The 14,794-nt window shown below is 36.2% G+C and overlaps 1 protein-coding gene across 1 annotated transcript; it reads left to right on the top strand.

Moving 5' to 3' along the window:
* Positions 1 to 4,997: 4,997 nt before the first annotated feature.
* On the top strand, positions 4,998 to 12,007 carry cox6b2 (cytochrome c oxidase subunit 6B2). The gene is made up of 4 exons (XM_082149613.1): positions 4,998 to 5,078; positions 5,586 to 5,712; positions 6,157 to 6,257; positions 11,713 to 12,007. Exons 2-4 carry the CDS (start codon positions 5,607 to 5,609, stop codon positions 11,764 to 11,766), a joined length of 261 nt encoding a protein of 86 aa, XP_082005739.1. The 5' UTR covers positions 4,998 to 5,078; positions 5,586 to 5,606; the 3' UTR covers positions 11,767 to 12,007.
* The last annotated feature ends 2,787 nt before the right edge of the window (positions 12,008 to 14,794 follow it).

Genomic DNA, 14,794 nt, shown 5'->3' with positions numbered 1-14,794 from the left:
GCTATATTATCCATTTTCTTGCGAGTGCCATCAAGATTACTCTCTGGTGCTGTGAACCTAATTCTATTCTCAGGATATTTTTATACCCTACAATTTATAATCGTTTAAATATTGATTGCAAAGGATGGAAATCGACCCAAACAATCTGTAAAATAGTTTAAATGTGCCTTATCCATCACATTCCGTGGCTGTTATTGGTTCATCATTACAACAAGATTAATATTCTTTATTTACACGTATCAGTTCAGAAGGTGCTATATACATCATCATTTTTATTATTATTAGTCAAGTAAACAGAATAGATGTTGTAATAAGCAAAAAGGGGGGAAAACACATTCTGTTCATTTATTCTACTTCTTTCCAAGTACTTTTAGTTTTCTTTGATGGAGGCAGCAGTTGCGCATTGGCAAACTAAAAACAGAAACTCTCTGTGAGGCAACCAATGTCTTAAGTAAAAGTGCAAAACAAAACCATGGGTAATTTGTGGGTCTGTGCTGCAATTTCAGATTTCATCAGTCAAGCATGTAGATTATTGCTATTTCAACATGAGTCAGCTCACAAGTAATGCATTTCAAAAGGGTGCATATGACAACATCAGTATAATAAATAAAATATATTTATTATCTCAAATAGAGTTTCAGTATTTGGCACAAAAGACAGTGTTTGGCGATGATACAGCGTTGGATTGCTGCCCCTTTGCTGCCCCTTTTTGAGAAATAAAGTATGAACTTTAGCCATAATTTACAGTATAGATGTGGATATTTGATCTAAACAACATTCCAAATCAAATCCCATGATTAAATTAAGTGGCAGTAAAGCTACAAGAACCAGTCCAGAAATAATAATAAAACAACCAACACCTGGAGAATGTCTAAGCAAATATACAACATAAATAAACCACTAATCTAAATATGAATATGATTACATCTAAATACTTATTCTATTTGTCTGAAACATCTACCAGACTAGAGATAACATAGTAACACATTTAAAAGTGTTCTACAAATTTGAAGGACGTGCGATTCACCATCCGTCCACTAGAGGGAGACAACCAGCACAAGTTAATAAAGGAACAGTTCACCAATAAATGACAATTCTGTCACAATTAATTCACCCTCATTGTTTCAAGTTCATATCACGTTTTTCTTATTTCTATTGTTGTTTTTTAAGTCAAATGGGTTTCAAATGACGGGGTGAGATAATAATGACAATAATTGTTTAAAGTATATTTTTTAAATGTATTTATGTAATTTTGTGAGGTGAGGTTTTCATTTAGAAATCAGCACAAACCTCATTTTCTAACAACTGTTTTAACAGTAAATGTGCACTAACAGTGAAACACACACAGTGAGAGAAATCAAGCCTTTGATACACATCTAATCTTATGTATTAAGGGTTCTGAATGAAGGATTTGGTGTAAAGTGCTCTCAAAACGTGGAGACTGGTAACCAGCCGAAAGCTTGATAACTATGTAGGTTGCTTTAGTCCATTCTGAGAAAAACTAAGTGAGGATGTGGCGACCCCTGGTTTAATGCAGCGCAGGGTCTCTTATCCTCTAAATCCACTGAGTTAAACTGAAATGTATACTACTAATGATGAAGAAGATCAGAGAGCCTTCGCTGCATCTGGAAGCAGAGGCCCACAGGGAGGATCATTACATTAGCAGGAACACTTGCCCTGGTCTGTGTCCCGCGGCTCTGCCAGGTCGCTGGTGCTGTGGCCGTTGGTGTCCAGGATTTGTCCACACATCTCTCCATGCGCTTCATGATGAAATCCAGCAGAACCTCCACAGCATTGCTCACGTTTTCACCGTTCGCAGCGCTTGTCTCAAAGTAGCCTACGGGACACTGCAAGAAGAAGAAGAAAAATGAAACAGAGTCCAACCTTTAAGGCCCTTGCACACTGAGTCCGAAATTTGTCCGCTTTTGTGATTCGGTGGCTCTGAATTGTCAAAACATTCGAAATACTTGCTACGGACGTGAAAAACGCAGAAAATCGAACCTGATTTGTTTTTTGTTTTTTTTGGACGGATGAAAGTTTCGGAGGCACATAATGCTTTAAAATGAACTCTGTTAGAGAGCTACATATGGCAGTTTATCTGTTCAATAACCTGTGAACAAAATGTTTGAAAAGGCAAGCCAATGTTGATTCTTGTTTTATTACGAGCTCTGTCGAGTTTTTCTTTTTGCCAGCAGACTCTCCCCTCTGTTCTGTTTTTTATTTTATTTTTTAAATGAGTGATTCCCAGGACGTTCAAGCTTTAGCATACTCCATGTCAACCTTTCTCACCCGATGGGACAACTAACCTATGCCACTCCCACAACATGCACACAAAGTAGCCGGAGCAACTTTTCTCTGTTTATGGATATTATGACAGATATGATGCTAGTCTGCAATTTCCCGTGAAAACCATCCCCCCTGGTCTAAAATATAAACACTTATAATAGGCTTACCACAGTGAATCGGGGTAAGACAAAACATGTTTTGGAAGAAGGATTAATGATGTATTGACTCATTTTTTTCAAAGGGACACTATGTAACTTTTTTGTTCCAAAAAATAATGTCAAAAGCCCTATCTGGACGGTAATTGTTTCTCATGGGGTTGTAAGGTATTTTCAACATTTACAGGGGTTAGTCTGTGATTTTATTGCCATCCGAATCCAGAATATCAGTGTTTTTCTCAATAACAATACTTCATCACAACTCCACCTCAGCGTACAAAAAGAAAGAGAAAAACCGTGAAACATTTGAAGTGGGCCGTTATTGTGGCAGCAATATATGATACAATGTTCAAATGTGTAGGCTATTATACATAACATTAAAATTACAAATCAAGAACATTATTTTCGTATTATTAAATGAGATATGAATGTATTCGTATTATTCCAAGCATATGACATTTTATTTACAGCAGACAATCATATTGCCCCAGCTAATTAAGAAAACACATGAAGCGTATGAGAAAAGAACGCTTGATTACGGTGCCGTTGTCTGTTTTAGCACATACTGCCATCTAGTGGTAGCAGGTTTTCTCAGACAGCTGTGTGTGGATCGTGCCAGGCTAAACCTGCTAAATGAAAGTCTTAAAATCCAAATGAATCAAATATGATCGACTCAGAAAGAGTCAATGAATGCACGCGTGTCACCGGATCCACAAATGCACATCTTACTTAATGTAGCTCAGAATATGAGCATGCAACAATACAAAATCGAGGTTTTGTACCAACTATGTCCAGGGTTCTCAAGTTTTATCAAAAGCTTGGAGTGAGATCACATGCGGTTAGGGGATGAGCACTTATAACATGTAGCCTTAATGTAACTAGAAAGACTATTAATACAGTATAATATATAATTTAAAATAAAATGAAGAAATACATCTTCATTCCTTCCCATACCCACTAACATTTCCCTTAGTTTCAGATAACGTAAGCTAGCCAAACTGAGCCAAAGCTTCTGGCCTGGTTGCAAAGAAGTTGTAGAGTTTTTGACTGCATCAATAATAATGTATACGATGGGCTATATATTAAATGTTCTAGCCTAAAAATGTTAGACGAGCTTTCTTCAAACTTACCTTCTCCATCACGACGTGTGTTCGCGCGATGTTGTTGGTTACCTAGTAACGAACGTACGGTGGCCGAGAATGTTCCGTCAACTTCCGTGTGTTCGCGCATCTATGTTGCCTAGTAACGAACGCAATCTGGCCGAGATACGTGCTGCGGCAGGAAACTGCACTTTGTGTGCCTGCGCCTCGTATACAACGTTATATATAAAGCTTGCAGGACAACTTGGTTGGCATTGCCTTTTCAGCGTGAGAAATACACGGTGTGGCGTGTGAGCGTGAGTTGGTTGAATTGTGTGTGTCTCACGGCCAATGCGTGAGACTTGAGAACCCTGTATGTCTATTTGTACAAAATGCAGCACATTCATGCATTTCTGGATTTTGCACACACAAGTTGTACTAGTTTAAATGTCGTGACGCACATTTGTGAATTTGTCAAATAAATGGGTAGTTGTGCACACATTAATAATTAGCACCAGGCCTATTAATTTGTAGTTGTTTGTGTGTGGGTTGTGAAATGCTTTTAAAAAAGCGAAAAGAAATTCCCTAACGAATCAAATGAGATTGACTCAGAAAAGAGGTAAATGGATGCACGCGTGTCACCTGATCCACAAACCCACATGTTGCATGCGCAAATTATGATACACTAATACAAAAGAAAACATTTGTATTCACAAAAATGTCTCTATTTGTACAAATTGCTACACATTCATTCAATTTTGAATTTTGCACACGCAAGTTGAAAGGCATTTGGTTGTAGATAGTAAAAGTTCATGGATTATAGTGCTTGCACAATACTATATTCATCCCATAGTCTAGGTGCTGTGCACGGATTTCTTAACAGATCATTATTGATTTATTAAAGCTACAACTGCAAAAAACAATACATTTGTCAGAAAATAATAGCCTAAAGAAAAAATGCTCCATTGTATACACAACTACAACACAAAGCTCACAATATATAAATAAAACATATTCAGAAATAAATGAATACCCTGCTCCAGACAATGGATTAATTACAAAAATATATAAATACTAAAAGAAACATTCTTTACAGAGATGGAAAGGTTCTGACCATACAACTATGCTCAAGGCCTTTTTCCACTTTATGATTTACAGCCACTATTCGTATCATGCTCTTTTTTGCTCTCCAGTGTTTAGTCTGCTAAAATGGTAACTGTTAAATGTCAATATTAGTTTGTCATTATTTTAACGCCCCCATTTTTATTGTATATTGCAATTATTATTTTATTAATATTACTGACACAGTAGCCTATAATTAATATTTTATATTATCGTTTCATACTACTACTATTATTATTTAATGATTCGAATAAACACAAGAGGGACGTTCATAAATGAATTGTGTAAATAATAAATAGACCTACTAATATAGGTCTCGTAAGCCCCGCCTTGCCTCATCCTCATGCTCCCCCCACATACTTTGACTTCCCACAATTCAGTGCGGTTAGAAAGTCTTTTGAGACGAGAGGACGTTACTATAAGGGCACAGCAAGAGGTAGGCCTCAATATTTATATTTGTTTTGTCCACGTTTTCGTGCAATTGTTTATCTTGTGTATGGTTTGTTGAAACGCTTTACTTTTACTCTATTGTAAAAATGAATGAAATATCAACGGGCGGTTTACGAGAACGGTTCATTTGAGTTAGCGAGTTAGCAAGCGGGCTATTTACGCCGGTTAACGTTACCAAGGTTATGTTACTTGAGTTAATATATCTGCCGTTTTAAGCCTATTTTAAACATATTTAACGCGTTTACAATTTCACTATTCCTTACAATTACTCTTTGAAAATTAAAAGAGCTCGTTTAATGTATAACAAGCTAGTTTTAAGCCTCGTATGATGAGACTCTGGCTGGCGTCAGTTCAAACCGTGACTATGAATGTCACTCTCAAATGTTTTATTACCCTGACCAACAACGGCATTTGAGCAGCTCAGGCCCCATTGTGCACTTTAATTTTGCTGCTTTGGTAATGTTGTCGATCTGTGAATGTTTATGTCACGCAGACCCATTATCTGCGACTGAAGATGGCTGATGTTATTGAGGACAAGATCAAGAACTACAGAACGGCTCCATTCGATGCCCGTTTTCCAAACACTAATCAGACACGAAACTGTTTCCAAAATTACCTAGGTAAGTACAGTAGAAAATATTATATGAACCATATTTGTACTCAAAATGATGACAAGTGCTTTCAAACGTTGGGCAGCTAATCTATAACCAAATGCATCACTAATGAAAGTGAGAAGTTCTTTACACACAGACCTGTACAAAATCATCAGAATGACTATGATCCTTAGATGCTTTTCAACTGTGATTATTAATAGTATACTGATCTCACAAATAGTTCCCTTGGAGCACCCTGGATTTAAGCGTTTTAGTCAAGGTCACATCGGCGGTAAAGCTGGGTTGCAACAAACATCTAAAGTTATTAGCTATAATGAATCTATTGATTGTTTGACCTTTTCAAAACACATTATGAATTGAGTAACTTGTGGCGGATGCCTGGGTTGTAGACTATGGACTATTTCTGGCTGATTTCAGTGCAGATTACTTACTGTTGTTTCTTTCTGTCAGACTTTCACAGGTGTAATAAGGCTTTGTCAAGCAAAGGGCAGGAAACTTCTCCCTGCGACTGGTATCAGAGAGTCTACAAGAGCCTGTGTCCAATGAGCTGGGTGAGTCTGAAAATGCTTCTGTATGAATAACCAAGTTATAACACTGTAGTCAGCATCAAATCCAGATTGAGTAGACTTCATTCATCAGTGTGCATTTCATTCAAAACAATTACTACCTCTGAAATACATTTTCTTTTTGCTGACATCACCAACCCCTCTATTTTTATTATAACACGTTTTTTCTTTTTTAAATGTATTTAAATACATATTGTATATACAGTTGTTTTTATAACTCCACACGTTTTTTTTTTTCTATTTGCATAGGATTGACAGTTCAGCTGAGTCATTTGGAATTATAAAAGAACATAGACACTACTTAGATAGGTGCCTGTCCACAACTAAAAAAATTAAACTGGAAGGGGTGTGCCATCACAAATGGACACTTACCAATAAGGAATTTCATGTTGTAAAATACCATGAGAGAAAATACCACACCATTATAAAGTGATGCCTACTATTCCAAAATGCATTATGAAAACTGGCACCAACCATTCAGAAGTGTGCTGGACCTTTACACCGGCTCTTCACAAAGCAGAGTAATGTAGGTCTGTAGATGTTATAGTAAACTAAATGTCTATTATAATGTGGATACAGCAAGTCAAGTACTTTATCAAAACATTTAGGCATCTCCAGAGAGAATGCATGATCATACTGTTAAAAATGGTTTTTATTTCTTATGACATAATTCCATAACATTATTTGCGAAATAGTAAAGCCATAGATGAGAACCACTAACCACATAAAGAGATCCGTCTAACTCACAAACAAATACACCAGCTGCGTACTTCCTCAACTGGTGTAAGTTTTGGTTTGTCTTGCACTGGCCAATATTACACTTACTTATACTGCATGCAGGTTTACAATAATGGATGCGATTTAATGTGGTATTTGTAGTGACTCATGATAGATTTATTTTGTGTGTTTCTTAGAATGGGCAGTATGCGTGATCAACAACATGTAATACTGGTATTACACAACATTCATATTGCATACATGCCACTCAAATATAGATGTGCCTCAAACTGACTACATGTTTGAAAAAGATTTCCGATTTGTAAATGCGTTTAATTGATACTTTCTTTTATCACTAAAGGCCAATTTATACTTCTGCGTCGGGTTCGCGTAGAAGGTACGGCGTAGCATACGCATTGACGTGTACCATACGTCGTACCCTTCGCCGTACCCTGACGCGCACCTCCTAAAAAATGTAACTACGCGTCGCGGCGACGCGGACCGCAAGATCTGTGATTGGTCGGCTGGATAGCATCGCGTTTCCTCCTATGCATTTCCGGAATGATCTTCTGCACTCTGCAGCGCCCGCCCGCCATTTTTAAATTCCGAAGATCAGTGAAGAGCCATGGAAATAGACCAAGTGACCGAGAGATTGCTTGAAGAAGTGCGGAAATACAGTCATCTGTATGACTCCTTCAGTCGCCATTGCTCGTTGAAACCTAAACTCAAAACAGCCGCGAGGAATGTAAACACAGTGGAACTGGAACATTAAAACCCACCCGCGCCAACTAGCGTTTCGGCGGTGTAACTGCAGAGCAACACAGACATTCGCAGAAGTATAAATGCTCACGACGGCGTCGCCTACGTGCGTACCCTACGACGTACACTACGGCGTACACTCGACGCAGAAGTATAAATTGGCCTTAAGGCCTCGTTTACACTGTCAGTGAAATGTGACCCAATTCCGATTTTTTTGCTCATGTGACACAGATCTGATATGTTCTATGACAGTGTAAACAGGAAAAAAACGCATGCATTCAGATATTTCGAGATTGGTTTCAGGCCTCATTCATATGTGGAAATAAATCGGATATGTGCCAATGCGACTGTCATGTAAACAGGCAGATCAGATTTTCTGAGGCATTAGGCAACGTCTCCGTGGTTTAATGACGAGAGAAACCCCGACGTGCATCTGCAAAGGGACGGATGGCCCGACGAAACATTGTGTCGTCGTAGGAGAGGAATGTGAAAAAACGTTGACACAACATATTGTTGTACACAACAAAATTTCGGACCCACTGCTCCTCCTTAAAGCTAATATTTAAACACAATATGCTCCCACCAGTCCTAAGATCTCTCTCACACACAATAACTGAAGCATATGTGCAATGATGGCACTTTTCATCCTCCTTCGCCTCAAAATTATGGTGATGTTTGGCGAACTTCGCATAAATCGCAGAGCAAGCATATTTCGTGTCCACCCATCTGTGCAAGAGAATTTAACCCTTTAAGCATGCACGATGTTTCAGATAGTATGGCAAATGTAAACACATGAATTGGATATGGGTCACAGTTGAAAGAACGTGTAAATGGACGGTCAAAAAAATCGGACCTTGAAAATCAAGACCTGCAGTGTAATCGAGGCCTAAATTTCAACACTATAGCTGCTCAACTCATCTGTCAGTCACCACTGGAGGTGTCACAACATACGGCGACATGTTCCGCAACATTGTCAGCGGCACATGACGAAATCCATCGGCATGTCACAAGTTTTACTGGCACATGCCAATGAAAATCGGTTGTGCCACTTGAATAGCGGCATATACCAGTGGCTTCTGTTCGTTAGATGCCATGCCACTTAATGTTAATACTGCTACTGTTTTCTCCTACACTTTAATTACACTTGTGTTCAATGTTAATGTTTTTGAAATAAGATTTTTCTGCTCACCAAGCAGATTTATTTATTTCATTGATTTTAATGTAAAAAAAATTCCTGTGATGGCAAAGTTGAATTTTCAGCAACCATTACTCTAGTCTTCAGTGTCACATAAATCAATTCTTCTCTATATTTTGTGTAACTATGTATTTACAGGATTCTTTGAATAGAAAGTAAAAAAAGCATTTATTTGAATTGGAAATCGTTTGAGACTAGGGATGGGACGATTACCGGTTTCACTATAAACCACGATAAAATGTACTGACGGTTAGTATTATCGTTCAAAATTGAATTACCATTAAAACCGTGTTTGATTATCGCGATTTTAATAACTCACTGTAAATCCTGTCCAGCCAGCAGCAGGCACAGCGCGCAATGTTGTTGTTTTTTTATTCAAGAAGGAATGGCGAAAGGCAGTGGCCGTGCTCAGGAGATTTTTCAGCCTTTTAAGAGGACCAAATCTGAGGTGTGGTCATATTTTGGCTTTTACAAAAGTCCTGAGTGAAACTTAATCGAGGATGGTCAATACAGTATGGGGGAAACACTTCAAATCTGCCGAGTCGTCTTGTGTGACCATCACCCACTGTTTTATAGCGAACGCAAGGCAAGTTAACTTACCAAACACTACGTCTGGGAAATAATTGGGCACAAAATGTTGTTTTGAGTTGAAATATTTTATCTCACTCACTTGAAATAAACGTGAAGCTTCCGCGAATAAAAGTTCGCAGCAAGTGGCTTTGAGCCAAAGACGAGCGAACAAGTTCAAACAATATCATTGTACACCTATTACACCTATTTTTTTTTACCACACAATTACGGGGACATATTGAATTGAGATTAATGTTTTAAATCTTACCTGTTTATAAATCCATTTTGTACAGCGTACAAAACAATCGCCCAAGAACGGAGACGCAAGACGGCAAGTTGTATTTGAATGAAACGAGAGAGCGCATGCGCGTCCGTTGCGATACATGGATGTGCGCTGTTATAATGTGTTGCTATTGACGACGGTCATTATAAGGAAGGAAATGCCACAGAATATAATCTTGCTTGAAAAAGTGCATAGAGCTGCTTGTTTTATTTGTTGTTTGTTGATTTTCAAATATTAAACTGTTTTTAGTGTGAGCATCAGTTCTTTTTGAACACTTTCATCTCGTTTTAACAAAACCGTGATAATATTGATAATCACGGTAATTTTGGTCACTATAATCGTGATATGAAATCTTCATACCGTCCCATCCCTATTTGAGACAGTGGTCTCATTCACTAATAATTGGATTGTGGATTATACATGTTTATGTGCACAGGAACTTCTCACAAAAAATTTCTGCTCTAATTCACAACACATCGTATGCAATGAATTTCGTTATAACATTAAATAATTTTTCTAGGGGGCCGTTTACATGACTGTAAACTGAAAACTTTTTATGCATTTTGGTCTTTCATTTACACAATAGCATTTTAAGGGCCTGAAAACACACTTTGGAAAACTGGTTTTAAAGTGCAAGTTTTTGAAAACCATACCGTTGTTTCCATGAAAAAAAAAAAAGTGAATTTGTGAGAACAAATTGTGACATCATGCGCATGAGTATTACGTGCTCAGTCTATAGGCGCATAGTTTCTTTACAAAGTGACCTTGCCTAATACTGAACTGGCATGATCTATATATATGTATAAAATTTTATCTAAACATGTTTATAAGGCCACCAAGAGTATGTGTTTTTTTGTTTGTTTTTTGCATACGAGTGGTTTTTGTTGTTCCTAAATTTTTTCGTAAATTTAGAATGTTTTTTTGGTGTGGACATGGTTAGTGAATGAGAACCAGTGTCTTTGTCATTTTTGACCAATATCTTGTCAATTCCTGAATGGATACTTGTTAAAGTCTTTGTGTAAAAGTATTAATTCATTTCACATATTTGAATGGTAGTGTGTACATCATCCACTTATATAATACAATAACTACAGCAAGCAGAGTTTATCAGACATAAAATCATAAGCAAATATCTTTGACGGTCTGCCATTTCAAATCTTTTGTTTCTTTTTTAAATCTTTAACATATTTGCAAGAAAGGAAGCTGAAAATGAGTTCACCTGCATACTATTTCAGAAAATAAACCTCAAGGAAGTGCCAAAAACTCCACAAAATAGTATTTATTGCTTTCATACATAATCTCTCAAGTGTGGCTATGACAGGGTATTAGCCTTTAAAAAATGTTTTTTAGTATATTAAACGTGGTAAAGTTTGTCTGTTTAAATGTACAAGAACCTCCATGACTCATTCTGTTTTTACCCTTAGAAAATGTGGCTGTGTAATAGCATACTTCGAAGAAGTGCTTGCAAACGTCAGTATTACTGGAGATCCATCCAATAGTTTTGGTATTTCACCATAGATTAATGCTGCAGACGTTCATTAGTCACCAAAATATTGAGAGATTCGGAAGTTAATTATTATTATTTTTTATAAACCAGAGTAAGATGTCATTCAGCCTGACCAGCCTGATAATGAAATGGCCCCTTTTCAAAACTTTAGGAGTGTAGAGAAGCAGCTTAGTTTAAGTAAAGAACACTTAATGAAGTAATGTACAGTACATTATCTGAAGTCACAAAACACATGATCCTCCCTAAAATTTCAGGATTTAAGTCAACAATTTTCAAATATATAACCTGATGTAGTTGCTCTTTTCCTTTCCTTTTATGCAATGACTGTGAAATGTGATAAGAGATGAAGGGCTGCGGGATTATATTTAAAATACAATGTGTTCTTGTTTTGGTTCTCTCCTTTCTTCAGGTGGAGAAATGGGATGGACAGATTGAGGATGGAAGCTTCCCCGGAAAGATCTAAACGTTCGCTGTTACCTTCGATTCATGAACTCCCCACCTTTTGTAGAGTACCTCATAATATATTATCCTATTTTGATGTTTTCTTGTTGCCCGCTGGAGGATGAAAGGTCATTCAGAGTGCGCCTCTGAATCATGTGACCTTTTTTCCTTTAGCATTTTGAGGTCCTACATTAGCATCACGCTTTGTCGCTCTACAACTTACTATTAAAAATTACAAAATAAAAACGCACAATTCCAACTGATTTGAGTGGTTTTGTTTTTGTGGGTTTTTTTTTTAATAAAGTGCAAACAAATTATAGTTTGTACTGACTGTTTCTAAATTAAACAGTCTATTAACCAGCATACTAAGTCTGACCAGTTGAAAATTTAGTGGCTTTAGTGAGGTGTGGAGTTTAAGAATAATGTGCTATTGATGTCTTTATATATATATATATATATATATATATATATATATATATATATATATATATATATATATATATATATATATATATATATAATTTATAAATGTATATGTTTTTATCAGATTCCACAGTTTTAAGTTTGAAGATAGTTGAAGATGACCAAGGTGAATGAATTCTGTTCCTTCTACATACCTTGCCTTATTGAATTAACACGATACTGGAGCAATGATACGAGGGCTAATTCAGTTTGAACAGAAAGGATGAGGTTAAGTGAAATCAGTGATTAAGAAGTTAGGTTCTATATAAACCGTTTTCACAGCTTTATTCAAACGGCTCTGTTTAATCCTGCTGCTTGAAGTCATCGTGCTCTTGGCTTTTAAAACAGTAGATGGCGGTAAAATAGCATGAATTGGTACTTACTGTGACGTCAACCATTGCTAAGACTTGTGAAAATGTAGCAATTGCAGTGACAACATACTAATTACACAGAAATTCCTCTATTTCTATATCTTAAATATCTGATGCAAACCATGAGGGCAAAGGGACACATTGGAAGCCCTTGTGAAAAAAAAAGCACTTTAGTGTACTTTTATAAAGTGTACTACTTATACAAATAATATACTTTAAATGTATACACTTAAGTGTAACTCAAATGCAATGTTTTCACCGGTCTGAATGCGCATTAAGTATAATTGATTTGAAATATATCACATATTAAGTTGAAATAAAATGCAATAAGTTGTCATTAAGAGTGATTTTTTGGTACCACTTAAGTGGGACTTTAATACAACTTTATATTTACTTTCATAATTGCTTCTAGTGTCTTTAAAATTGATTTAAAGTGCACTGCTCAATGCACTGACAAGCAATTAATGTGAACTAAAATGTACTTTAATGTCAGTTAACAATACACTTAAGTGTGAATTAAATGTAATTTTTTCACAGCTTAAGTGCATTTTATTTGCATTTAATTTCAAATGTATCACAAATTAAGTTCATATTAAATGCACTTAGTTGAACTTTTGAATGCTTTTTTTAAAACAAATGTGACTTTAATACATATTTAATAAGTACTTTCAGTGTATTTAAAATATAAAGTGTAGTTTAATGAACTGACAAGCAATTCATGTGAACTAAAATATACTTTAATGTCAGTTAACAATACATTTAAATGTGAATTAAGTGTAATGTTTTCGACAAACGTATTGCATGTAATTGATTTAAAATGTATCACAGATTAAGCTCAAATTAAAAGCAATTAGTTGAAATTAAGAGTGCTTTTTTGGAACAACTTAAGTGGTACTTTAAAACATTTTTATTTGAACTTTGAAATATGATAAAAGTGTACTTCCAAATATACTGACAAGCAATTAATGTGGACTAAAATATACTTTAATGTAATATACATGTACACTATTATATAATTAAATACATTTGTAATAAAAAAAAAGTATAATAAAGTTGCAATTTATTTCAAATTTGAATTAAAAAAATCTTAACCTAGTTACAATCAACACAAATTCAATTTAAAACCCTCTACGTACATTTAATACATAAACTAATATTAACATAGCACACTATACATAGCACCAACATTAAACAGGACAAAATGCTTACTCCAGCATTACAGTGAATATAAGTTTGTCTAAAAACAAAACCAAAACTGAAGAAATCCAAAAGGCACAAAAACGAGAAAACCAAAATCATGTCACCAATTTTTTTGAAGTTGTTGGAAAGTGCTGTTTATGTCAATGTCCCAGAAGCTCTCCAGAGTAAATGTGAATGGAAATGTTCCAAAGAGGCAGAAAAGTCAGAAAAAATACCTTGAGAAAAAAACAAAACAGAAGGAAAACATTTGTTTATAAAACAGATCCAGTCCATTATTATATTTGGCTCAAATGAATGAAATTGATAGATATACAGTTGTGCTTTAAAGTTTATATACATCTTTCAGTATCTGCAAAATGTTAATAATTTTAGCAATTAGAGGGATCACAAAAGTGTATATGTTCTCTTTTTATTTAGTACTACCCTGATGAAGCAGTTTATTCTGCAAAGTGTACGTAAACTTTTGACTGCGAACTGTTGATGAATGTGTGATGTGATTGTAACGGATGACAGACAGGATGTATATGCAACAACGCTCTTTATTGAAAACACTCAGATGGTCAGAAACACAGCACACAGATGAACGCCAACACAGCTGGACAGGTGGGCGGACACAAACGCTGATGGTGTGGTGACGCAGGGACCTCGGTGGGCAACAGGTGCTGGTGCAGTAATCCAGTGGATCCCTCGTGAAGTGCTTGATGATTCCGTGAAGAGTGCAGAAATCCAGGAAGACACGACGAAGACAGGAAGATCCAAAAACGGCACGAGGAACACAGGAACAAGCATGGGAAACACACCAGGGGCCTGTTTCAATAAAGAGGTTCAACCAACTCTGAGTTAAAACTTGAACTCTGAGTTGACTTACCCTGAGATGGGAAACTCTGAGTTTTTGGTTTCAGAACAGCTGAAATGAGTTAGTTCAATCAACTCTGAGTTGACTGACTCTGAGTTAAGCGCGTGCACCACAACTATAAAAAGCCATTATCAATGGATCACAGATATTATGAGTCACCA

Source organism: Leuciscus leuciscus (assembly GCF_965113295.1).
Source record: "Leuciscus leuciscus genome assembly, chromosome: 20".
In the NCBI taxonomy this organism is placed as follows: domain Eukaryota; kingdom Metazoa; phylum Chordata; class Actinopteri; order Cypriniformes; family Leuciscidae; genus Leuciscus; species Leuciscus leuciscus.
This window is presented reverse-complemented; position numbering and strand designations above follow the sequence as displayed.

Excerpts from the sequence above, each read along its gene's own strand:
- cox6b2 (XM_082149613.1), top strand. The coding sequence starts at position 5,607 with ATGGCTGATGTTATTGAGGACAAGATCAAGAACTACAGAACGGCTCCA. Across the intron at positions 5,713-6,156 it reads CTGTTTCCAAAATTACCTAG|ACTTTCACAGGTGTAATAAG; the intron begins GTAAGTACAGTA and ends TCTTTCTGTCAG. Across the intron at positions 6,258-11,712 it reads GCCTGTGTCCAATGAGCTGG|GTGGAGAAATGGGATGGACA; the intron begins GTGAGTCTGAAA and ends TCCTTTCTTCAG.